This window comes from Podarcis filfolensis (genome assembly GCF_964270895.1).
Source record: "Podarcis filfolensis genome assembly, chromosome: 2".
Lineage (NCBI taxonomy): Eukaryota > Metazoa > Chordata > Lepidosauria > Squamata > Lacertidae > Podarcis > Podarcis filfolensis.
The window spans coordinates 75,691,815-75,718,731 of record NC_139605.1 but is presented as its reverse complement, the minus strand read 5'-3'; the positions used below and the strand labels follow the sequence as shown (position 1 = coordinate 75,718,731).

The window sequence follows — 26,917 nt, the reverse complement described above, 5'->3', positions numbered from 1 at the left end:
AAAATTATCAATGCTATCATCAACCATGACTTGAAGCAAATATGACATGTGCTTCACAGCTCCTTTGCAGTTGGCTAAAAGGAAAATACTTCTTTGAAATTGTGAAGTTGGCAACTGAATTTGAATCGGAAGCAACACAAATGTTGAAAGCCATTGTTGGGCTGTTCATTGTCATCTCTGGTAGGAGCACACATTCCAAACCAAGAAATGCTACTTGAATCTTATGTGCTGCAGTATGACTGTGCCCAAACAGTGGTGGACTTTGGGCTCTCAGATTTCAGCAGCGCCCTGTGCAAAGCCACTTACCCACCTCTCTCACTCTGTTATACGGCATTATAGTGGCAGCCCCTGCAGCACAGCACCCAGTGCGGGTGAACCAGTCGCACTACCCTAAAAATCGCCTCTGGCCCAGCTTTTTGCTCTACTTCTGTACTGTTCACATCTTCTTAAGAACAAATGTAGAAAATGCTGCAGCCCCATTCAGCCCCACACATGCCCCCTTTCAGGCAATGTGTGTGGCAATATCAATGTATGTATGGGGGAGCAGAATTGTCCTACTGCCTCTCGTCCGCATGTTCACTGGAGTGGGAGAGTGGGGCAGGCTCATTAGGTTTGATGCTTTGACATCGTCCCCATGAATGCTCTCTAAATAGGGTCTGTGTTTCTCTGAAGAAGGATGAAGTCCTGTGAAGTAATGTTGGGGATATTTACTGTTTTAATCAGATTTACAGCTTGCCCCATACCTCTGATAAAATCTCACAAGAAGAAAACAGACCACAATAAAAAGTTTTTTTAAAAAAACAACAACAACCAACCCTCTCACCCCCATCAACTTAATTCTATGCTCCCACCAAAGCTAGTCCATTATGTTGGACATTTTGGACCTTGTAAGTAATAGTAAGGATTTAGATGTATGTTATTAATGCAAAATGAGGATGAGCAGCCACCCTCAGTAGATGGCAAGCTGCTGGGTTCAGTACCTGCTGAAGATTTCAAAGAACATTCTAGAGGAGCTTCACTGAGCAAGCATTCCATTAGTCTAGCCTCATAGGTGATAAAGCATGAATGGTGGTCACCAGCTTCAGTGTGTGTGTGTGTGTGTGTGTGTGTCCCTGTAAACACCCTCCGATGCAGAGTAGATGAACTGACAAGCCCTTCCAAGGCGGAACCCACCACTCCAAGGCTATGACCTTGAGGGCTGAAGGCAGCAAAGGGCCCCAACAGGACCTTCCAATCATCACTACTTAAATCTACTTAAATTAGAGACTAGAATGCTGCATGTAAATTTCCATGTCACCCTTGAGTTTATAAGAAGAGAGATACAGTTTGGTTCTCTTCAAACTATTTTCTCAGTGGCGTCATGAGCATGAAGAAACAGAAAGAGGAACAAGATTGACCTCTGCAGGACAGAGTAGGGAAGAGTCCAGAGAGGCCCTTATATTATAAATCTCACAGGATTAAAAAAACGCCTCTTAATTTCTACTTCAAAGCAACTATCCCACTATCTGGAGACTTGCTCCTCAATAAGACTTACTCCTCAATAAGTGTATTTAATAATAATAATAATAATAATAATAATAAATTTTATTTATATCCCGCCCTCCCCAGCCGAAGCTGGGCTCAGGGCGGCTAACAACAATAAAACAATACAAAAGTACAACACAAAACAACACTCTAAAATCATTCATTATAAAATTAATTAAATTCAAGCCACTGGCCACTATTGGGCCAGAGCTCCGCGAAGATTGCCGAGGGAGGGAGTCAGGCTGTGCCCTGGCCAAAGGCCTGGCGGAACAGCTCTGTCTTGCAGGCCCTGCGGAAAGATGTCAAGTCCTGCAGGGCCCTAGTCTCTTGTGACAGAGTGTTCCACCAGGTCGGAGCCACAGCCGAAAAAGCCCTGGCTCTAGTTGAGGCCAGCCTAACTTCTCTGTGGCCTGGGACCTTCAAGATATTTTTATTTGAAGACCGTAAGTTTCTCTGTGGGGCATACCAGGAGAGGCGGTCCCGTAGGTACGAGGGTCCAAGGCCGTATAGGGCTTTAAAGGTTAAAACCAGCACCTTAAACCTGATCCTGTACTCCACCGGGAGCCAGTGCAGTTGATATAGCACCGGATGAATGTGATCTCGCAGCGAAGACCCCGTAAGGAGTCTCGCTGCAGCATTCTGCACCCGCTGGAGTTTCTGGGTCAGTCTTAAGGGCAGCCCCACGTAGAGCGAGTTACAATAATCCAGTCTGGAGGTGACTGTCGCGTGGATCACAGTGGCTAGGTCAGGGCGAGAGAGGTAAGGAGCCAACTGCTTAGCTTGGCGGAGATGGAAAAATGCCGCCTTTGTTATAGCTGCAATCTGCGCCTCCATGGAAAGGGAGGTGTCGAAGATTACACCCAAACTCTTAACGGACGGTGCTGGCACTAACTGCGCCCCCGCAAGAGATGGGAGTTGCCCCCCCAATCCCATATCGTCCCGTCCCAGCCACAGGACCTCTGTCTTCGAAGGATTTAGCTTCAACCGGCTCCCACGTAACCATCCAGCCACAGCTTCCAGACATCTGGTCAGTGTGTCTGGGGCCGAGTCAGGATGGCCATCCATCAACAGATAGAGTTGGGTGTCATCGGCATACTGATGGCAACCCAGCCCAAAACTCCGGACAAGCTGGGCGAGGGGGCGCATAAAGATGTTGAAAAGCATTGGGGAGAGTATCGCACCCTGAGGTACTCCACACACCAAGGAGTGGCGCGATGACAATTCCCCCCCAAGCGCCACCCTCTGTCCCCGACCAGAGAGAAACGAGCGCAGCCATTGAAGGACTGTGCCCTGGATCCCCACGTCGGCAAGGCGGTGGTCCAGAAGTTCATGATCGACCATGTCGAAAGCTGCTGACAGATCTAGAAAAATCAGCAGCCCCGACCCGCCTCGATCCAGCTGTCTACGAAGATCATCTGTTAGGGCAACCAGAGCTGTCTCGGTCCCATGACCAGCGCGGAAGCCAGACTGGAATGGATCCAGAGCCGATGTTTCATCCAGAAACCCACCAAGCTGTTCAGCAACCGCTCTCTCAATCACCTTACCCAGGAACGGAAGATTCGAAACCGGGCGGTAATTGGATAGATCTAAAGGATCTAATGATGTTTTCTTTAAGAGCGGGCGCACCACTGCCTCCTTCAGTTCCCCTGGGAATGTCCCCGTGCCAAGGGACAAATTGATGATATCCCCCAGGAGGGCCCGCACCTCGTCTGGACACGCTCTAATCAGCCAAGACGGGCACGGATCGAGAGGACAGGTGGTGGGCTTTCCAGCTCGGAGGAGTCTGTCTACATCGGCTGGGGATATCCGGTCAAAGTGGTCCAATACTGGACCCGAGGACAGTTGAGGGGCCTCCAGTTCCTTTATTGTATCCAAATTGGCAGGGAGGTCATGGCGGAGCAACAAGACCTTCTCCGCAAAAAAGCTCGCAAATGCCTCACAGCCGTGTGTCAAATTGTTATTTAAATTTGACTGTCCTTCAAGGGACGTTAAAGACCTGATTATACTAAATAATTGCGCCGGGCGAGAGCTAGCGGATGCAATGGAGGCCGAGAAGTAAGACTTCTTAGCAGCCTTCACCGCCATCTCGTAGGTTTTCATAAAAGCCCTATAAGATGTTCTTGAGGCTCCGTCACGGGCACCCCGCCATACTCGCTCTAGCCGTCTGAGGTCCCGCTTCATTTTCCGGAGCTCCTCGGTAAACCAGGGAGCCCGGTTTAGGGTTGCAACCATAATATGTTTTTGTTAAACTCAAATTAATTGGGTAAATATGGGCTGTAAAAAAACACTTCTAACCCTTTTTGCATGAATGCAATGTCTAGCTACAAATATGTCAATTGTTATTAAAAAAGTAAAAGTTTACAATTATGTGTGTTTGGTATGCTCTGAAGTGGCTGTGAAGTTGGCTATAAAAATCTATACTGATTAAAGTAATGTATTTATCTTAGGGAAATGCATGACTGAGATGTCAACTATGAAGAGAAAGAAGAAGAGCTTAACTTACATTAAAGATTAGTGGACTTTAAAATCAAGGCTGTTCCCAAACAAAAGGTTGTTTATAAAACTGGATCCTACGTGTACTTTCCTGCACACTGAATTTGCATGTAGTCTATGTGCCAATGGCTACTTTCCTTATTGAACAACATACAGCAGCACATGAAAGTTCCTTCTTCATCTCCAAATCTGTTCAGGCTGTCTATCTCATTGGCCTTCATTATTTTTTTTAAATGGGTCCATTAAAAGATTTATGTGCATAACCAAACATTAGACGCCTCAGTGTGTAAAACAGATGAAGCCTATGCCAGGAATCATTGAAAGGGACTGAAAACAAAATGGCCGATATTATAATGCTATAATATAAATCTAGGATGCAACCACACTTGGAATCCTGTGTCCAGTTCTGAATGTTGCACATCAAAAGGATACAGTAAAATTATGAAGGGGATGGAGCAACTCCCCTATGAGGAAAGGTTATAACTTGTGGTGCTTTTCAGTTTAGATAAATTGACTTTGAGAGAGTCACGTGCCAGTGGTGGTCATGACCAAACATGCCACTGGGCACTCATTTTCACATGTGCACACTGCACTTTCCACAATTGCAATACCTCCCCCCCCCATGCACTCCCTCCCACACATGCAGGCATATACAACATATTTACTCTCTTACACACAGAAACAATACTGAACCATATTGCAGCATTGGGCTTGCTGTAGAAGTTTAAAACTTCTCCTCTCATTCCAGTGCTGTGATGGGGAGATTTCTCCATTGTAGTGCTGTACTTGGTGGAGAAGTTTAAACATCTGCACCAGGTCTAGTGCTGTGATGGAGAAGGAAATGGCTTTTCTGGTCTTCAGAGAGTGCTCTCTGAGCAGCAGGCAGTGGTTTTGCTTCCCACTGCAGTATTGGACCGAGAAGAGAAACATCTCCCCACCCTCAACCCAGTGACATGATCGACAGGAAGGGGCTGGTGGGTCACTTTCAGTGGCTTGGAGGGCATGATCCAGATTTTGGCCCAGCTACTCCTGAGTTAGATGAATTTAGGCTTATTGAGGCTACTGGGTTTAAGCATACATAACTATAACTCTCTTCATGGGAAGAGAAGACTCCCTGGAAAAGACCCTGATGTTGGGAAATATTGAGGGCACAAGGAGAAGGGGACGACAGAGGATGAGATGGTTGGACAGTGTTCTTGAAGCTACCAACACGAGTCTGACCAAACTGCAGGAGGCAGTGGAAGACAGGAGTGCCTGGCGTGCTCTGGTCTATGGGGTCACAAAGAGTGGGACACGACTAAACGACTGAACAACAACAACAACTACACAGGACTACATCCATTATTTACATAGAGGACTTTCATTTGGGATAGACAGCCTAGATCAGCATTTCCCCAAGCCAAATGGTTTGTGTGTGTATAGTCAATGAGATAGGCTCCACCTTAAATGGCCTGTGCTTGTGCGTGTGTGTGGCGGGGGCGGGGGGGGGAGAGACATTAAGTATGTGATTATATGTGTTAGGGTGAAAGATTATATAATATATAGACATGGAAGAATGAAAGAACTGTGTTTTTCTTCATATTGCATTTTCAATAATTGTTCTTAAATTTTAACAGTAAACTACTTTGATGATAGAATTTTTCATTGTTAGAAGTTTGTTCCCTATTAATTTATTTCATCTTTATGTACAAATATGCACCCATAAAAACCAGAAAATCTAGAAGTATCTCTGAAGGTGCTATGGAAACATTTATAAAAGAAGCATTCTGGAAAATGTTTTCTATATGATTGGAAATATGACTGATGCAATTCAAAAACAAAACATTTTAATAGACAGAAATTGCTCAATATAGCACAGCATTTAAAATCTTAGACCAGAGGTTTTCAACCAGTGTGCCATGGCACCCTGAAGAGTCTTGAATGATGATCAGGGGTGCCACAGACTGGCGTCTATCCCTCTTTTCTTCCCTTCCTCCTCTGATGCCCTTTCATGTCTCTGTTCCCCAAAGGCTTGCACAGCTGTTTGTTGCAGCAGCCCTGGCTACAAGCTTGGCAGGTGAATGGTGCCTTTGGGGTTGGCCAGGGGGTGCTGGTTGCCAGGAGCTGAGGCAGCCTTGGGGTAAGCAAGCAAGTGGGTGAGAGAGCCCGGCCAGCCAGTCCACCAGCCCTTGCTGTTGGGAATGGACCAACAATTGGGAGACTGGGTGGGCAGGCACTGGCCTTTCTTGTGCTTGCTGTGTGCAATGCCTGCCTGGGAGCTGAGTGCCCAGTGCTGAAGGTGAGCTTTCCCAGTATGCAGGCCTGGTGGCAACTGCTGCTGCCACTGCTGCCTTACATGGTGAGTAAGGTGCTGGCCTCACATTCACCCTTTGGCCAGTCTCTGTTGGGTCACTAAGGCTGGTGTTATCCTCTTCCCCGGCTCCTGTGGCACCTTCCTTGGAGGAAGTGGGGGCAGCTGCTATCCAGAGGACTCCCAAGGAGAGGAGAAAGAAAACACTCCACAAGGGTTGAGGGCTTGCAGGCTCTGCAGGCAAGTGGGGACATAACTGGGCTTCTGAGGCTTAGAGTGCATTTCCCCACTGAGGAGCCTCAGAAAAAATGTAGTTGGTCAAGGAAGCTATGGACTCAAAAAGGTTGAAAACCTCTGTCTTGGACACAAACAATTGGCAGCTTAATAAAAGCATAGGAATGCAGTGTGATATGAGACTAACATACGGATTCTGTAGGGAAATGTGTTTTAAAAATTACACCATTTTTAAGATCTACAGAGTATTCACTTGAAGCATATTAAACTTTTTGGAATGCTTCTCTGATAAAAGGTTTCACAGCATCTTTTGCGGTTCATCTCTGTTTTTAATGGGTTTTAGTATCTGATTCCTTCTTTATGTTCTAAACCAGAAAGGGAGTGAAAGCATCCTTTTTCTTCAGTGCAAAACTTTAATACAATCGACCATAAAAGCCAGAAACAGCTTTTCAGCTTCATGAAAGAAGTGTTGACTTAGTATCCAAACACTAACTTTTACTTTCCAACATCACCTTCATCTGATCTCCTGAAAGTCAAGGGCACGAAAAGCTGTAATGGCGTGTTTTGATAACACTCATATCACCAATAACTAGGAAACAGAACAGTCCAGACTTTTATAAACATTACCTCAGATGTGTTGTTAGAGACAACATGTTTGCTGAAGCTTTCAGAATGAACTGAGCCCACAAGTCATGTATTTGTGACCAGTAGTGGATTTATTTCCTGCTAGGACTGGAAAATGGAGTAGTACATTATACTGGTTGCACATACCGAAACGATGAAATGAGGCCATCAGTATTTTGTGTAAATAAGCACAAGCCTTCTCTGGTTTGAAGGACAAAAGGGTGTCGGAAAATGCAGATAATGGAAAATCCCTGGGCCCAACTTAAGAGGCTGTAGTTGGGATCCAAAAACCAAGGGTTCTTACAGACAGCGGTGCTTAGTACTGCAAGCAGATCACTTTGATCTCACAAATGGATAATTGGCAACTGGTTTTTTTTCTTTTAAATAAATTTATCGGATTTTCCATGGAAAGACTTGTGTGCATGAGCAGCACCTATTCCACAATAAAAACCTGTCTGGAAGAACCCCAAGAGACTGGACATGCCCAGCACACTCCTGTACTATGTCAAAACCTCCTCCATGTTGGTCCCCCCCCATTGCCATCTGGTATTAAGAGCAGCTGTTCAAAAATCACAGGTCTTGAGCCTCATTTGTGTTGAACTACTTAGTAATTATTTGTATTCCAGCCACTGGAAACAATTTTCCACAGATGTTTTACATCCAAATTTCCTTCAGTTTCATTTCAGGTAAAATCTGGGGACAACCTAGGAACCTACCAAGAGCCCCTGAAAAATTTGCTACTTTTGTCAAAACGTTTGGATTTCCACAAAAAATCTTGAGGTGAGACACCCAAATATTTCACCTCAGGAATTCGCCACCCAAAATTAAATTCAAAAATTATCTTAGTCAAAAATGTTGGCAATTCAACTCTTAAGCAGACCTGAGGACTAATTATCACTGTTTGTGGCTGGACAACATAGAGAATACCGTGATTTGTTAAAGCCTTTTCAAAGACTTGGCACAACCTCTTGAAAGGTACCACTCTCCTATTATTTTAACAGAGGTGTCTAATCCTTAGGCTAAAAAAGAATGCTGTACTATTTTCTTGTTCTAAGAGCATTACATGGAAACACTATTTCAAAGGGAATATAAAAATATATAAAAAATAAACATTGAACTCGGTGGTGCCTATATCTGAGTAGACATGTATAGGATTGCACTATGAGCGGGTATCTCAATGTAAGCCTATATCTCCCCCCCCCCCCATCTATATAAAACAGAAAATTAAAACAATCAATGGGGCATGATTCAGCTAAAATGTATCCTTTTTACTTTTTCTGAAGTCTAGTGGCAGTTGAGCATGTCTCAATTCATTGAGTTCATTGTCCCAGGAAGGCTTGCCTGGCATAATCACTAGTTACTTTTAAGTGTCAGACAAATTTTTTCTCATCAGCTAGGCTTTTGGCCTTCAACTTGAAGAGTTTTAGATATTGTGGCATCTTTCTGTGTTAGGCAGCTTTTTATGCATCTGATTGTTTTCAATTGTTATGTTGTTTTAGATTTATAATGGTTTTAATTTTCGTTTAATATTATAAGGCACTTCGAGTTTACTGTGATAAAAATGCACCAAATAAGTACTACTACTACCACTAACCATATCAATCAATCAATCAATCAATCAATCAGTTTATTATGATCATAGACCACTACCAATAGTCACTGGGTACAATATTGTGTAAAAGAGGCAGAAAAACAAATGGATGATAATGAAATAATTGGGACTTAAACACCATCTATTTGACTGGATTGTGCCTTTGACTTTTTCCCTTTCATTTAGGTTCCACAGAAGTGTTCATATTTTAACCATTTTATTTTACTTGTGCAGCTTTCATAGCTGACTAGATGGTTTTTATGATGAGAAGCACGTTTATTTTATTTATTTTTGGTTCATAAAATTTTTATACTGCTTCACTGTAAGAAAACCTCTAAGGAGGTTTCCAAAATATAAAATGTGTTTCTACTGCACAATCCAGCAAAAACATTTGGTTGCTAAAAATATTTGATTACGAATTTCCAAGATAGCATAGGATGAGGTGATTCCAATGTGTTTTCAGGGTGTATAAACCATTTCGCCGTTCCATTTCTGGTCAATGCCCCTGAAAGCTCTAATATAAAGTATCTTCTTTTTCATTCAAGATAAAATAGGACATAAGATACAATCTAATGGTCAAAAGTGTGTGAACTTTTCCTTTATTAATACCAAGTGATGATTCACACCACTGAATCCTGAAGATAATATTTTAAAAGGTCCTGTAAATATAGACATGGGAAAGGAAGACTCACCTGTAAGCAGATAGCCTCATGAACAGCTAAAGCTTTCACTGTACTGATCAGGACAAAAACAACAGTGGATGCATGCCCAAATTACGAGTCAGTGCTTGAATTAGATGAGGCCCAGAAGGGGCTTTTGATTTGCAGAGTTGACTGTTCTCACACTTTTATTATTTTTATTATTAACCTATACAGCTTCATCAGTGCAAACAACATTTTAACAAGAGTCTCACAAGACAGCTTAGAGCCTTTTTCTTTTATTTTTGATTGATCAGTCTATAAACCTTGTTAAATAATCAAGCAAATAAATTAATAAAAGTAGTCAGAACCTTGCTCAATGATCTTGCAGTCCTAAATTGTGAACAGTGTGAATTCCAAGGTCTGGAGTTACTATAACTCTACAAAATCAAGGTGTGGAATAACCAACACCCCTATAAGTCAGACTTCAATTGATAATTGAAAACAGAATCCAGTCGGCAAACAATGTCCTTTTCTTCTCCAAACAGTTACAGATAGGTAGCCGTGTTGGTCTGCCATAGTCAAAACAAAAAAAAAAATTTTTTTTCCTTCCAGTAGCACCTTAAAGACCAACTAAGTTAGTTCTTGGTATGAGCTTTCGTGTGCATGCACACTTCTATCTGAAGAAGTGTGCATGCACACGAAAGCTCATACCAAGAACTAACTTAGTTGGTCTTTAAGGTGCTACTGGAAGGAAATTTTTTTTTTGTTTTTTCTCCAAATAGAATTCTGTACCAGTTAAACAATTCAAGCATTTATTGTCTTTAAAAAATTACCTTCATATTTTAATTTATAATTTTACTTTAATTTTGAATACATGACTACTTTAAAAACCTTTTTAAAAAGTGATTATAAATGGAGCAATATATAGGGAAACACTTATAAGACTAACTGCTAAAAAATTAGCCTGGCTAACCACAACTTCTTCCCTGACTGAAAACTATATATTTACTCTATAATGTGTGTGTGTATATATATATATATATATATATATATATGTGTGTGTGTGTGTGTGTGTGTGTGTGTGTGTGTAGCCACAACACATGGGTTACTCTGGCCCATTGTAATAATCAGTTCTTTTATGCAGTTTGCTCGCTTCAAAAAAATCAAAGTAGTAATAAGGCAATAAACATCTTAAGATTTATGTAGTGCCCTAGATTCAAGTAAGAGCTTCTTCTCAAAGGTCTGGAATCAAAAGAGCAGATGGCCACAAATCCTTTGAGAAATACTCATCCCAAAATATATAGGAGGATTAACTAAAGCAAATTTGTCTTCCTGCTCTTTCAACAGTCCCTTCCATCCAAAGCTCCTTACAAATATCAATAGTAAGTGACACAACAATTCCATCAAGCCATTACTCTGATATGATAACATGGACAAAACAGTGGCGAAGTAAAAAGGAAAAGAAAAAAAACCAGAATTTGGCAAAGGGGTAGCAAAAATGGAATAGGAATAGAAGGCTAACTGGAAACAGAGAGTGCGCAGAACCGGGAAAAATCTACCGAGATTTGGAAAATAATGGTAAACAAATGAGCTTTGAAAAGGGATTTAAAGGAGATAACAGGGCTTGGTTGATTGATAGAAATGGTAACACTGCTCTAGTCATGGTAAGAATATGGTGGAAGTCATGAAAATAGGTGTGGGAGAAAGGAACACGGAAGGCTGATAGTATATTATTTTTGTATGGTGATGTGCAAAAGGGAATAGGAAGTGATGAGGAAAGAGGTTGACTGTCAGAGAATTCTACTACTAATACCTCATACAAATATTTATAGGAGCAATGCGAGTACAGCCATAGCAGGTTAATCACTTTCTACAAGACCTTGTGCATGTCCCAATAGGCTCCTAAACAGTCTTCCCAGCACATGCAGCTCTGGAACACCATGTAGTTAATTTCTAAATATATCTAAAATTGAGACAACAGATAATAGAGAAGCATGTTTTCCCTATTACAACCCATAATTAGGAGCACATACATTAATCTATCTTAATAGAAGAAACACTGGGATGTGGTAATTTAGCCATAGCTGTTAATATATTAAGGTTTGGTTTTTTTAAATGCAAGACAATATGAAGATGTTTGGATATAAAGCTGCCACATTATCTTCAAAAACACATATTAGACAATTTGATCCCACCTCAATAAAAGTGCTGGACTGATGCCATATGAAAACTAGACTTACTTAAACTACACACACACACACACACACACACACACACGAACCCTGTTGTCATTTTGCTGTAGTAGATTCAGCTGCAGTCACACACAGTGAGTTTTAATAATAATAATAATAATAATAATAATAATAATAATAATAATAATTTTTTTTTTATACCCCGCCCTCCCCAGCCAAGGCCGGGCTCAGAGCGGCTTACAAGCAATAATAAAAACAAGATGAATGATTACAACTTAAAAACAAAAATAAAATACAACATTAAAATAATGGAACATTAAAATATTAAAATGTAGCCTCATCGCAGGAGGAGAAGGAAAAGAAAAAAGAAAGAGAGGGAGGGAGGGAATCAAATTGGCTCCAAGCCAAATGCCAGGCGGAACAACTCTGTCTTACAGGCCCTGCGGAAAGAAATCAGATCCTGCAGGGCCCTGGTCTCATGAGGCAGAGCATTCCACCAGGCCGGAGCCAGAGTTGAAAAGGCCCTGGCTCTGGTTGAGGCCAATCTAACTTCCTTAGGGCCTGGGACCAATAGAGTGTTGTTATTTATGGACCTTGAGGCTCTCCGTGGGGCATAGCAGGAGAGGCGGTCCCGTAGATACGAGGGTCCTAGGCTTTGGATGGGTGTTCTGATTTGAATGAAAAGGTGCATCCAACCAGTTTGACAGGGCTCTGATAGTATCAGAATCTGGATCTGAAATTTATTTCTAAAATTAAGAACACATATCTGTGCTTCAGATAATATCTGATTGCTATGCTGACCAATGCGAACTATGAAGAAATTTCCTTTCCCAACACAAAAAATTCTTTGATAGCAAAATAAACATTCACAAGCATTCACAAGTTGTCTCTCAGAATGAAGCTTTTGCATTGTATATCATAATATTAAATTGAATGTTTTTATTTGTAGTTTATTCTTTTTAAAGGATACCTCCTGGAGAAAATTCTTTTCAAGCAAGGTAGAAGACAGCATGGTTATATTAGCTGAAAGAAATAAAATTAACACTGCTGTTTGAACCATTAAGTGGAAAGAGATATTTACAAGAACAATATCAACCTCATGAAACATTTACTAGAAAGGCTTTACTTATCTGAATTCTCTTAAATGCAGTAATTAATAATGTTCATTCATGTTCAGGCAGGCTAATGCTAGACACCCATCCTCCAGAGACCAATTGTGTAAATGTGTAGTCTCAGTAACACTCAAGAAGAAATTATTCCTTACAACCTGCTTTGTAATTTCTCTCAAAAATATTACTTTTTCCACATACCCTTTGCTCCTTATTTTATTCACAATTGTTGTTTATCTTTAATAAAAAAGAAGTGGTCACAAAAGTATAGTTTCTAGCTATAAAACAGTGTGTTCCCCACGCTGTCAAGTTCTTCATTGTCATGCCATAGTAGCTTGTGAAAGCTAAAGCAGTTTTTTTTAAGTACAAGCAGTAAAAGCATTGTATAATATTCATTTAGGAAGACACCTTCTACAAAGCAATTCAAGAAGTAACTTTTAAAAATTGTTGGGACCTACTTCACTTATGTATGCATGAGGCTCACAGAAGATCATTTTCTTTTCATATTCCTTCCTTAAGCAGTCTAATATCCTGACCCTGTCCAGTGCACTCCTGAGAAATTGTCTTCTTTCTCAAAATGAGTCCCTGCTGGGCAATTTATATAAAGCAATAAAATCTGCAAAATATAAAGACTAAATATATTTTTGCATATAATATTAGCATTGTCAACATGAAAGACTTTATCTACTGGTCAGAAAGGAAATATTCTAAATAGTGTCATTTGTTTGTGGGAATGCACAAAATAGTTTCAACAACTAACACTTGGTGTTTCTTTGCAAAATAAGCCTTTGCTGGGTGCTGAAGCTCAATGTGTTTGTGCCCACTTGTGTCTGTGTACTCTTGCAAAGAAGTCTGTACAGAGGAGAAAGGTCATTGACTAGAAGAGTACCTGCTGGCTTTACATTGGGCGATGTTAATTTTGCACCCCAACCAAAGAGGAATAACAGGTGAATCATTATGAGATGTGAAGGTGAAACTTTCATTGGTCCATTATTTTACTGCATTTTCCAAGATGCAGCCATGTTAGTCTGTTGCAGTAAGGACTACAAAGAGCGCCATAAATATTAACAGATGTATTAGCTTTTGTGAACTATGGTCCATTTCATCAGATGCACAAAGTGTTATCCTGAGTTGCAAGTTAATTTACCCAACCTATAACTCTGGATAACATTTCATCCCTCCAATGAAGTATACTGTGGGATACAAAAGCTTTTGCTATAATAGAGTTGTTAGTCTCTAAGGTGCCACAGGACTTCGTGTTGTTTGTCCTAATTTTTGCCACATTTGCTCCATAATTAACAATGGTCAGTGTTTTTATTAAAATACAACACCCTGAATCCACAACACTACCGTTCTAACACAAGAGGGCTTCCTCATTCACTTCTATGAAGATGTCAGATTCAGCTCATGCCAAGTGATCTTTGCATTTAAATGTTTACTGAGAAGCTCCAGGGTATTAAAACTCTCCATGTGCATGCCAGAGCTGATTTATCTGAAATATTTATTACATGTTCTTCATTGCGATAGGAATCACACAGCTGATTACATAAAAAGTTAAAATACAGCATATATAATTAAACAGCAAGAATAAATACATGGCATGACTTTCAACAACCAGAAAAAATAAAATAATTACGTGCTGTTGTAATGATCAAAGGTTGCTGAGATACATCATATTCTATAAGCCCAATCTCAACTTTTTAGCATATTATATATTGATACTGAACTAATTTCTCTGAGTGCCAACCTTTATGAAACCAAGGTAGTCAGGAAAATGCCTTATACTGAGTCAGACCATTGGTCTGTGTAGCTCAGTATCCATACTTAACATGGAGAAGTTAGCAGGCTTGGGGGAACTCCAAGCTTTGCAGAAGTACAAAAAACTCAGTGTGGGGGAATAGAGGCTATGTTCAAGTGCAGCTATTGAAGCTAGCCTTCTGCAGCACTTACATCTCTCTGGTTTAGGGTCATAGCTGATAAATCATTACACTTATTCATGGCAAATTGAAAACCACAGAAAATACGGCTCTCTCTGAACTACTTATTGAAGTTGCAGTAATGCCCGAGAAAGTTTATATTTCCCATACTTTCCCCTAACTAACCCACCACCCCCATATCACATAGCAGATAAAGGTTAATGATCGAACACTCCTGCAATGTGCGATAAAAGCAATGCAGGAATAGTATCTGAAGCATTTCAGACAGCCCCCAGAAACTCTCTTTTTACAAGGACAATACAGCAAAAACAACTTAATACCACAACATTACAAAGCAATAGCTTGTGTAGGATGGTTGGAGACTTTATCACAGTCACTGGGGAGTTGCACAATTGCCTTTAGTGTGCTGAATAACAAGCATATCATGTGTTGGAAAACAAGCTTTGTTGTATTGCTCCTCTTAAGAACCCGATTGTTGTCAATACTACTTCGAAGGAGGAAGCGTGGTGATTTGTCTTATCTTATGATAAATGTATTTATCTGATTCCTGATCCCAAGCTTCTTCCTTCAAATGCATCAAATATAAAGTATCTCTTGTTTAAAACAACAGCTGGGATTAGCAAACCTATCAGAAGCACCACTGATAGATCCGTGTTCTTGCGAGTAACTTGATAATCTCTCTGTTGTCAGGGACAACTCTTTTGAAACATATTTTTATTGAATTGAGACGTTTTCAATTGTATTATTCAGTGCCACTTCAGAAAAAAACTTGGAAGAATATTATCTCTCAATCATTTAAAAATGATTTTACTCTGAATCAATGTGCGGCAAAATTGTGATGAGTCCCAAGAATAAGGCCTATGCTTACAAAAAAAACTTTCATCCATCATTTTACTTCTAAATGTCAGCGTATTTACTTGAGAAGGAGCCAAGGCTCATGATGAATATAAAGCAGAAAAAGGAAAATTTCACTGGAAGCCTTGACAATTCTATAGCTGCTTAATTCACTGCAAGGTGAGTTCGGCAGTCAAATGCTATGGTCATAAACAATGTCCATAAGCATGCTTCTAGCATAGTAAAAAAATGTGTGGAAATCTGGACTGAAATTATATTAATCTGTATTTATTTATTTATTTTATTTATCCTGCTTTTCAACACTAAAATTATTCCCAGGTTGGTTCATGTAATGTATCAAAGTACAACAATAAATATAATTCAAAACACTAGTTTGTATCCAACTAGGTCTTACTCAGAGTTAGGGATGAATATTATGTTTGACAGTTCCAATAAAACAGGAGTGGAGATCGCGGTTGTTCACTTTTTGTTCCATGTCCAGAATGGAAATCAAGGCAGCAAGCCAGAATGATATTCACCATGGTTAATGTTTTCAGTCAGCAAATGTTATATAATCCATAAAATTGCCATCCTTTTGCCTTGAAATGGAGTGGAATAATGTAATAACATAATTTATGTAATTAATTACATAATTTCACTATTGCAGACAGTGAGTTGAATAATGTTGGTTTTGGCAGAAGATGAACTGCAGCAGAATGGAGACAGTTCTGAATGCAACAAATACAATGTAGAATAAAAAATGATGCCTTTTAACATCCCTGCTCAGGGTTGTTTATACACTAATTCTAGAAGCCTCTGAGCCAAGATGGGTGAACTGGAGGGCTTGTCATAGAGGGCAGCATGGATACAGTGGACATAATGACAACCTGGTAGAGTGGTGAGAACTAATGGGACACAGTTATCTTTGGATATAAACTCTATAGAAAGGACAGAGAATGGCATACTGGAGGTGGCCCACGTCAAAAGGGCACTGAGTCCAGCAACCTAGGCTGTTCCCAATTTTTTAAAGAGTAATAAAAATTGTATTGTTAGGATCAAGGGCAGATATTGAAAAAACAAAACTGAGAATGTCATTAGATATGTTAAAAATATGTTTAATCTTCTTCATAAGCCAATGCAAAAAGGAATAAAGAAGGCATTGACTAAACACAAGTAATATTGATCCCTTAAGCAGTTTATCTTTATATACATTCTTACAGTACAAAGGAATAAATCCAGAGAGAAAGAAACTCAATATCTTCATGCAAAACTAACTGAAACAAAAAGCAGTAATCCACCTCTGAAGCAGAGCCACAAGCAGAGAAATCTGAGTAAAATACTTAAGATAAACTAGGAACACAAACATTGCACATGTAAAGTGCATTTGAATTTCAGAGGTCACTTTGTTTATATAGATTTAGCTCTTACAGTTATCAGCATGAAAAAGCTGCTATATTACCACAAATTGGCAATTAACTTTAAAATGTTCTTACTACTGCTGTTTGCTTTAGTTTAAAAATGCATCTCATTTAAGTTTAGGAGGAAGAGAAGATTGATTTGCATGTTCCAGCAGTGTCAAGAGATAATAAACAATATGAGACATAAAAAATAATCCTGCTTTGTATTTATTTCTGTCATGCTCTGACTAAGTAATAAGTGAATATGAAGAAGGCTTAATGCTTCTGAAGTCATGTCATGTTTAAATATTTTTCTCACATATACTATCAAGTTGAATTAGGTGCTACCAGAAGGTAAACTCATTCATCTTAAAATGAGAAACATTTATTAACCCAAGATGAATACGTGGGCTTTTTTTTGTAAAATATGCTTGAATCAGGAATCTCCTTGTTTATGAAATAGAAAACAAAAGAGTGTGCCTCTATGTAAAAGAGTCATACCCCAGAATAAATCATGAAAATTTAGCAACTTTGATTTCATTTGGTTTAACTTGCCCTCACTGTTCTTCTATCTGAATTGGAGATTTATTATCAAGGACATAGTAATGTTGGCTCAGGTCAGTGTTAATTGATAGAAAGATGCATGGGGTTCACAACCATACCTTTCAATTAGATTACTGTAATATGATTTACGCGGGGTGCCTTTGAAAACTGTTAAGAATTAGACCATAGCTGCCTGGTTGTTACTTGGCACCTTGAAGGGTCCTGCTTATGTAAATAAATGTTTGCTTCCTTATGTATGAGGGGTTTTTTTGCATGCTGAGATCTTCAGAGTGTTCCCTGCTCGGAATATTTTATGTCTCTGTGGTTAGACGAATAGTTACAACAATGGAGTGGAGCCTTTTGACAGTGGTATTCTTTCGGAACATCCTTCCTAGCCTGGTTTGACAGCTGAACTCCCCTTGGACTTTCAATGGCACGTCAAGATATTCTGGATAAATAAAAGGTTTTGCCCATGCTGTTTAGCTAGACTTTATTTTAGTATATACTATCTGATTGGTTTTACAGTTACTTCTTTTTTAAATGACAAAGTTTTAATTTAATATTATAATGTAAATATGAGTCACCTTGATGGCCCGATGGCCTTTGTTGGGTAGAAAGGCTATAAATAGCAGAAGTTTTATCAGATGAATGAAACACACTTTTTTTCAGATGTCCACTACATTATGAGGGGTGAGATGAATACTTCTGAGAATTGCCTATAGGCAGATGATCAGGAAGAACTTGGTGATTATCAGCTCTAAGGTAAAGGTAAAGGACCCCTAACTAGGGTGTGGCACTCATCTCGCTTCAGGCTGAGGGAGCATTTGTCTACAGACAGCTTTCTACGTCATATGAGCAGCATGACTAAACTGCTTCTGGCGCAATGGGACACCATGATGAGTGCCAGAGTACATGGAAACACTGTTTACCTTTCTGCCACAGTGGTATCTATTTATCTATGCTGGTATGCTTTCAAGTTGCTGGGTTGGCAGGAGCTGGGACAGAGCAACAGGAGCTCACCCCATTGCGAGGACTCAAACTGCTGACCTTATGATCTGCAAGCCCAAGAGGCTCAGTGGTTTAGACCACAGTGCCACCTGCATCCCTCTGTCAGCTCTAATGACTGATTGGGAGGATGGCTGCAGTCAGAGCAGCTGCTGAAACCTTTGATAGGCTGAGCATTGCTCATCTCCGTTCCTTTACTCCATTGAAATCACAGTGGCATTTTAAACCTGTTTCAGTTTGAAAGCTGAATTCAGTAAATTTTAAAGCAACCCTAACACAATAAATACCATCCATACACCCGCCTCTTATGCCATTGTGTAAATAAAAGCTTTTAATTTTGAATGCATTTCTAGGAGTTCACAACACACATTTATTTCACCATGGCAGTGAGTAATCACATCAAGTTTTAAAATTCTGTTCATACCTCATTTAATACATCCAGCATATGAAATATCCAAACCTAAAAAGTAATTACAGGAAAGTGCCATAAGGTCATTGCAAAGGTAGAATTCCTCCAACAATATCTCACTATGCCTCCTACAGGATAATTTATCACTTGGTATAAGTGATGTTTTTTGCCATATTGTCAGAACAAACAAAATTAGTTTTAATTTTAAAATAGTGCCAGTGTATTTGTGCTTGAAATATTAAGTATAAGGAGTCATTTCCTTAGAGATTTGTGGCTGTGATAAATATTCTGGTCTGTGTATGTATCAGCATTTGAATATGAGTTAACAGCTGGAAGTGTTGATTTTTTGGGGGGGGGGTACTGAGATATAATAAATTGATTCTATCCATTCAACTACATGACATAAATTGAATTTAAGCAAAATGGCATTTATGCTGTACAAACTGAACAACTCAACACACTTAAGAATGTGTTTAATGATGTATCTCCTGACTATTTTTAATATATTTTTTGTTCATTTAAAAGTGGAGTACAAATAAAATGTAAATAAAACACAGTTAAGATCCACAAAACTATTAAATGAATATACATAAAATAATTCTCAGTAAAACACAGATAAAGCCAGTTATGCTTTAAAAACAAATATAGGTAACTAAATTATATGTCTGGTTAGGTCTGATAAAATATTTTCAGCAGGTGTCTAAAACAATACATTAAGGGTACCTGCCTAATGTCAATAAGCAGAGTTCTAAAGCAAATGTATATATACCACTTAAAACTGGGTAGGTACATCAGTCACAGAAAGCCAGCAGCAATAACAAAGTACACGTGTGTGTACACGCACACACACAACCCACACCCATACGCATTGTACATTTAAAGCAGTATCATGACACTTTAAACAGTCATGGCCCCCTCTTCCCAAAGAATCCTGGGAACTATAGTTTGTTAAAGGGTGGTCAGAGTTGCTAGGAGACCCATATTCCCTTCAGCGAGCTACAGTCCTCCAACGAAGGGGAAGTGACTTTCACAACACTCTGAAAACAACAGCTCTTTTAAGGGGAATAGAGGTCTCTGTTATGTACTGAAGTTTTCACCCTGGGCCAGCAGGGGGATACTGTAGTTAGTTATGCAAATGAAGGATCGAAAGTGAGGTTCAGTGATTGGATAGTTTGTATGCAAATGAAGAATCGAAAGTGACGTTCAGTGATTGGCTAGTTACAGAAAATGGTTACTGTTGCATTCTAGTGGAGCTCTATATAAGCAGGCTGACTGAGCTCCTAAGTTCTGTTCTGTTCCAGCTTACAAATAAAGAGCTGCTTTGGAAGAATCGCTGTGTCATCTGATATGTTCGCCCACAACATAACAATCTCCTAACACAGTTTGGACATAACACTAAGCCTGGGTTGTGGTTTGTTTCTCCCATTTGTTTGTGTATTTAATTGGGACAGGATAAAATGGTTTTCTCTCTGACTCCATATCCAGGAGTCTTTAAGCTGTGAAGGAGTCAGAGTCCTTAAAAAAAATTTTTTTTAAACCCTGAACTGGAAGGAGTGTAAAATCTGTGTATGGTAGGACATCAGACTCTTGGGTTAAGGTGGTATTTAGTTTTTTTGTTTTTGGGGGTGGGGGTTGTTGCTGTTGGTTTTTTGCATCTTTATTTTAGATCTTGAGATTTATGTGGAAATTGTTCTGTTTGGCTGTGTATTATGTTTTATTTATTGTTTATGACTACTGTTGTTATGTGGTAGCTATGTTCCCCCGCCCCATGTTGTACTGCAGAAAGGTGGTATAGAAATAAAATTATGTATGTATGTATGTATCTCCCTTTACCTCAGCTCCAGCTAAGCAGCCACCTGAAGCTAAGCCTGAAGGTTTGCACCTCAGTGATCTACTTTCAGGTTGCCAGGATTTCAGGACAACATGTATGTCCTGCCCTTGATCTTGTCGGTTCCCCTCCAGCAGGTGTGCAGAAATCACCCCATTCTCTCTGGTTGGCACCATTTCACTATTACAATGAAGCATGTGGAAATTAGTATTTCAAAATTCTTCAGCAAGATGTCAGATCGCAAGGTAATGGCTTTGTCTTCCTCTGACTGAATGGTGTATAATAATTGTTTTCTTTTCCCTGCCTTTCAGAGAGTGTTCAAACCCGGATTATGCAGATTGTACTGAAAAGCAATACACTTCTAGTTTTAAGAATTAGATTAATGGGGAGGGGGGAGGACAGGAGGGATTAAAAAACCCCCCAGAATCTGACTAAGCAAGCACCAGTTAACTGATTCCTTTCATAGTGTACTGTGCCATAGATATAATTAGGTAAAGAGTAAAGATACCCCTGCCCGTACGGGCCAGTCGTGTCCGACTCTAGGGTTGTGCGCCCATCTCACTTAAGAGGCCAGGGGCCAGCGCTGTCCGGAGACACTTCCGGGTCACGTGGCCAGCGTGACGAAGCTGCTCTGGCGAGCCAGCACCAGCACAGCACACGGAAACGCCGTTTACCTTCCCGCTAGAAAGCGGTACCTATTTATCTACTTGCACTTAAGGGTGCTTTCGAACTGCTAGGTGGGCAGGAACTGGGACCGAACGACGGGAGCTCACTCCGCCGCGGGGATTCGAACCGCCGACTATGCGATCGGCAAGTCCTAGGCACTGAGGTTTTACCCACAGCGCCACCCGCGACCCTATAGATATAATTACTTGCCCATATAAAGGTAAAGGACCCCTGACAGTTAAGTCCAGTTGCAAACGACTCTGGGGTTGCGGCATTCAACTTGCTTTACTGGCTGAGGCAGCCGACCTTTGTCCGCAGACAGTTTTTCCGGGTCACGTGGCCAGTATGACTACCTTCCCGCCAGAGCGGTACCTATTTATCTACTTGCACTTTGACGTGCTTTTGAACTGCTAGGTGGGCAGGAGCTGGGACCGAGCAATGGGAGCTCACCCCGTTGCGGGGATTCGAATCGCCAACCTTCCAATTGGCAAGCCCAGAGGCTCAGTGGTTTACACCACAGCGCCACCCGCATCCCCGCTCACCCATATACTTGCAATTAACTCAGAGCAACATATGCAGAAATAATATTCATACAGCTGCAGATAGTGAAGTTAGCAAGTCCTCTGTTTTTAAGAGCTAAACAACTCCACTTTCCTTCACATATTCTACCCCCCCCCCCTTACGGGTCCACATGCCAAGCTTTGGCTTTCTTTTTCCTTAGAATTAACATTTAAAGCACAAGCTACTATGCCATGGTTAGCCATGGAGAGTCCTGGGAACTATGCTAGCAACTATACCTGTCACGCAGGCATGGTCAAACCTGACCCTCCAGCTGTTTTGGGACTACAATTCCCATCATCCCTGACCACTGGTCCTGTTAGCTAGGGATAATGAGAGTTGTAGTCCCAAAACAGCTGGAGGGCCAAGTTAGCAGCACTCTTTAACAAACTACAGTTCTCAGGATTCTCCATGTATGTAAAAAAAGAAAAGAAAAGGCATAATCACGCTTTTCAAATGGTGTGAATGGTGTGAATGCGACCTTCAGGTTTTTATGTTGCTATTTAAACTTCTCCTTTCTCCCCGCTGTTAATCACTTCCTGCTCCAGCTCCTTGCGTGGACCTCTCGCTCGAGCTTCCTCAGAGCCCAAAATCCAGGCAGCCTTTTCAGCTCAGTTCACCTTCCCGCTGGCCTCTCCCATTGCCATAAGAATGGCGGGAACTCACGGGAACTCAGTCCCGGCACCTCAGGTGGGTGCCATTGCCCTTCTAACGAGGGAGGTGTTTGTTTGTGGTGAGTCCCGACAACTCTTTATGGGGGGGGGGGAGCACTGAAAAGCTATACATTTATTTCTTTTAACTGATAACGGCTAAGGAATGTGTGCTCTTCTGGGGCTTGAAATTTGGATGTGATGGTTCTTTCACTCCACTTTACTCAGCACTCAAAAAAACCTAGTCAGGTTTTGGGTTGAAAAGATGTGGGCGCGCCTGTAGTTCTCCTCAGAAGCACTGAGAGAGAGAGAAAAACTATTTTTACCCCATTCCCCGCCCCGCAGGAGGGATATTTTATGGCTGTGTGCTAATATCTTGACCCAGGTCACGTCCCCACAATTCAGAGGCTCCCTTTTCCTGCCTCGTGCTGCCGTGAGTAGCAGTGGCGTCGAGCGCGCGGGCGCGCGGATTTCCAGTTTAAAATGGTTCCTTTTGTGAGGCTTGTCGGTCAGCGGCCTCTTGCGGCGTCGCGTCAGATCTGTGGTGAAGAGAAACGCTCTCTCTGAGGAGGCGCCGACACAGGAGTCGAAATTTCTCTCTGCCCAGCCTTCGAGTGGTGGTGGGGATTCGAAGTGCGGCAGTTAGACCCCGCCATTTAGAGTATTTCCCAATAATAAATTATCTGATAATTATAAACCGTGTTCGCTTATCCCTCCAGCACTCTCATTTCTGGTTTCCCTCAGCCACTCAGGAATTTTAATCCGCTCAACTCTTTGTTTCCATTACGTTCATTTACCTCAACATTCATCCCCTTTATTGAAATTCTGTCTTATATCTATATCTAGATGCACACACTAAAAAAACACCAACCCAGCCATTTAAAAAAAAAACAAAAGACAACAAAAAAACAACCCCTGGGGCTCAACTAGCAATTTTACCTTTGGACAAAATGTTCTAAATTCTGTGAGCTTTCCTGGAAGTAATATTTTATACAAGTCTGGAAAGAAAAGTCACTATATTTATAATCCACATAAAATGTTTTACATTTTCCCAATGATTTAAGGGGGAAATGACTTTACATTTGATTCCATAGAGCATACCTGATCAGTCCTAAAGTGTGCAGTGAGAAATGTAATAAAATGTCAACAATGAACCTATGATTAACTTCCAAAGATGACAATATTATTACTGCAATATGATGGCACCCTCTTGTGGTTAAGGATTTTTATAAAATGGCTGTAGCTAGTTTGAACACAAACTTCTCAGTGTTTGTTTCCCTTTAGTGTTTGTTTCCCTTTATTCTTCCCTTTAGTAAGGAAGAATTTTTGTCTTCGGCAGGTGAACTTCTTTTTATTTTCATAGCATATGCTTTCTAGGGAAACCATACAATGCCTTTTAGATAAGTAGCTACAGTCACAGACTTGGAGATGTCATAAAACCTCTGATTTCTCCTTGGGATTACTCACATTCCCTAGTTCAGAAGGATTACATCCACACACAATGAAGATCTGATTCTTCTTTAGTCAGAGGAGCTTTTTAAAATGATGCCTCCACCAGTACCTAACATACTTGTGGCTTGCCAGATGCAAAATTCCTTATTCCAGTGAGGTCTAAATCTCTAGCTGGTGCCAACTATACTTGTTCATTACAAAATAGTTACAGCTGTATGCTTGTATTGTGTGAACATATACTTAGACTAAAATTATCTTGCCACTGGCTTTTTTTTTAGTCGTGTCAGAAGAGTCTGCTCTCTGTTTGGGGAAGGAGCTGGTTTTCTCATCACAGCTATTTTCCAATTTAGATTATACAGTTTTTAAGCCCTTTGAACAAGTGATCCTTGTAAGGATGTTTTAACACATGAAAGTAAAATTTAAGCATATAAAGCCATTTCTCATATAATTAACCCTAAGAAAGTTACTGATTCTCATTCTGATTTCTTGGTCTTTTTTAGATGTCAAAGAATGATGATGATCAGCAGTTTACTATTGACAATGCAATTAAAAATATGGATAAAATGTCATCTGAACTGAATAAACTTATGGGTAATTATTAATGCTACTATTGTCAGAATGAAGATAATGATTTATTTTCCTATTATGTGATGATTACTGCCTGAAGAGTTCTAGGAAATGATGTATTGTATATGAATCAATATATACAAACTTACCTAACTGCATAAGAAAATAAAGTATTATTCCACTTCCTCTTAATGCATGATGGTTATAACCTGTGCATCTCCTGTTGAAGTCACAATTATTCAGGAACACATTATTTCTGTTAATGTTAAATGTCATTGCTATGTGTCTGCAAATTTTATTTACTACTTTCAAAAGGGGGGAAAGCTACAGCTTTCCCCTGCTCCTATTTAGTGAATGCAGGAGGGGATGAGTATGCCTCAAACTATAATTCATGGGTGGGAAACCTTTGGCCTGTGGACCAAATTTGGCATTCTAGGCCTCCCCATTTGGCCCACCAGGCTGTTTTCACCAAGCCATGAACAACTGCCCTATACATGACACCAGATATTAGGTAATGGCAAGACTTGGTTGAAAGGGGCTTTGTGGGCCCTACCAATTGGCAATGCCTGCAAAGTCTGCACAGTGCTTCCCAAGGGATCAAAAACCAGCTAATTGTTGGACACTGGAAGTACTGAGCAAAGATTGCAAGCCCTGTGCTCAGCAGTTCCCAAGCATGGGGCTTGCAAAGCCCTCTTGGAATATTTTCCAAGTGCCTGACAACCAGCTAACTGTTGGGAAGCTCTGTGCAAAGCCCAAACCTTGACAGTTGTCAATCACCAGGCATCATTATGACAACAGATGATTGACCAGTAGATGGTCCCAAACTCCAGTGAAACCCTGCTGAGATGGAGAGAGAAAAAGATGTGGCCAATGGGCCAAAAATGTTCCCTACTTTTGCTGTAATGTCTGTCCTTGTGGGACAACTGTTGCAGCTATACTACTGACAATTGATAGGTTTCATGCCCTCAGAAGCGTTACATTTGCCTGCAAATGTCTTCCAATTCTCCCCCAAATGAAAACGTTGTAGCCATTTTTTAATTTCCCAATAGTGAATACAATGGTACCTCGGGTTAAGAACTTAATTCGTTCTGAAGGTCCATTCTTAACCTGAAACTGTTCTTAACCTGAAGCACCACTTTAGCTAATGGGGCCTCCTGCTGCCACCGTGCCACCAGAGCACAATTTTTGTTCTCATCCTGAAGCAAAGTTCTTAACCCGAGGTACTATTTCTGGGTTAGCGGAGTCTGTAACCTGAAGTGTATGTAACCTGAAGCGTATGTAACCCGAGGTACCACTGTAGAGGGTTTGGAGGGGAGGAAGGAAGTAGATTTACCAATAGTGAAAGGGGTGTGTGTGTTGAAATTAGGTGCTCCCTTTCACATGGTTATAAATTTAACAGACTAAATGAATAAATACAGAAATATTGTTGTTCTACAGTAAAAACCCAACTGCTGCTTTGTGATCTTATTCTGAACTTCAGCCATCCAGCTCTAACAGATGTTTCAACAGAAGCTGATGAAAAGAAACGTGAGGAGTCCACAAATCTGTGAGTTCCATTTATTGTCCCTCTTCATTAACACTTTGTCAGTAGTTGGTGCTACATTTAAAAGGGCAAGCTGAAAGATAAATTTTATCTTTCCTAACTTTTTATGCCCCTGGACAATATTGTTCCTTTGAGACACTTTACAAAGTATGTCAAGTGTTGAGTTTTTGAATTGCATGCTATATTTGATTACTAATTAAATTACTGTTTTTCTGTAGTTGGTGTTGGTGTGTTAAGTTAGCTGGTGCTATTCTTTTATTTACTGCACATAGTAGGTGTGTAGAGCAAGCTAAGGAATAAATGGATACAAAAATATATCACCCAAATACTCAATTTTCAAAAAAACAAAGGAGCAGTGAGCTTTTACTAGAATAGCTTCTTCTCATCCCTTGCATCTCCACTGTGCTCTACTTTTACTGGACACAAAACTGTGCACATTTAATGTTCTTAAATAACAGAAAGAAAATATGTCTACAGTATCTTGCCTTATCAGAACATAAGGATGGATTTCTTAATAAAGTGCTGCAGAATTAAGGCCAATAATCCAATCCAATTTAACGATTCAGTGATTGGTTTTGATTTTTGAACTCAAACTGACTTTAACACTTTTAGACTGGGCTTCACCCTGCCATGTGATGGAAACATAATTGCAAATTTGTCCTTGATAAGTCAGATGGACAGTGACTTAAAGTTAGTACTAAGCCATTTTTTGTGTTTGTGAAGTCTAGGCAGGAATTTGAAATAATATGAATTATTGGTACTGGATAGAATCTATGAGTATATGATTGAATTTCCTATATACATAAAAATGTACAGCTGTCATGCTGCAG

General features: G+C 40.3%; 1 protein-coding gene and 1 long non-coding RNA gene across 6 annotated transcripts in view; one reads left to right on the top strand and one right to left on the bottom strand.

The window, feature by feature from the left end:
- Positions 1–12,508: 12,508 nt before the first annotated feature.
- On the bottom strand, positions 12,509–22,956 carry LOC310755159. Of its 3 annotated transcripts, none has more exons than XR_014544188.1 (3): positions 22,852–22,956; positions 13,157–13,314; positions 12,509–12,612 (listed from the first exon to the last, which is right to left on the bottom strand). It is a non-coding gene; the product is annotated as an uncharacterized lncRNA (long non-coding RNA). The 3 variants fall into 3 exon arrangements; XR_014544189.1 differs by lacking the exon at positions 22,852–22,956 and adding an exon at positions 22,115–22,528; XR_014544190.1 differs by lacking the exon at positions 22,852–22,956 and adding an exon at positions 22,357–22,528.
- Positions 22,957–22,980: 24 nt separating this feature from the next.
- Positions 22,981–26,917, top strand: part of KCNIP1 (potassium voltage-gated channel interacting protein 1) — a 556,014-nt gene continuing 552,077 nt past the window's right edge. Inside the window, exons 1-3 of one of the 3 annotated variants that reach the window (XM_083597504.1) lie at positions 22,981–23,158; positions 24,478–24,568; positions 25,982–26,090. In XM_083597504.1, coding sequence (XP_083453630.1) covers positions 26,042–26,090 — 49 coding nt within the window. In that variant the 5' untranslated portion in view covers positions 22,981–23,158; positions 24,478–24,568; positions 25,982–26,041. Of the gene's footprint in view, positions 23,159–24,471; positions 24,569–25,981; positions 26,091–26,917 lie in introns of those variants that run through there. The other 2 variants (XM_083597505.1, XM_083597496.1) reach the window with 2 other exon arrangements.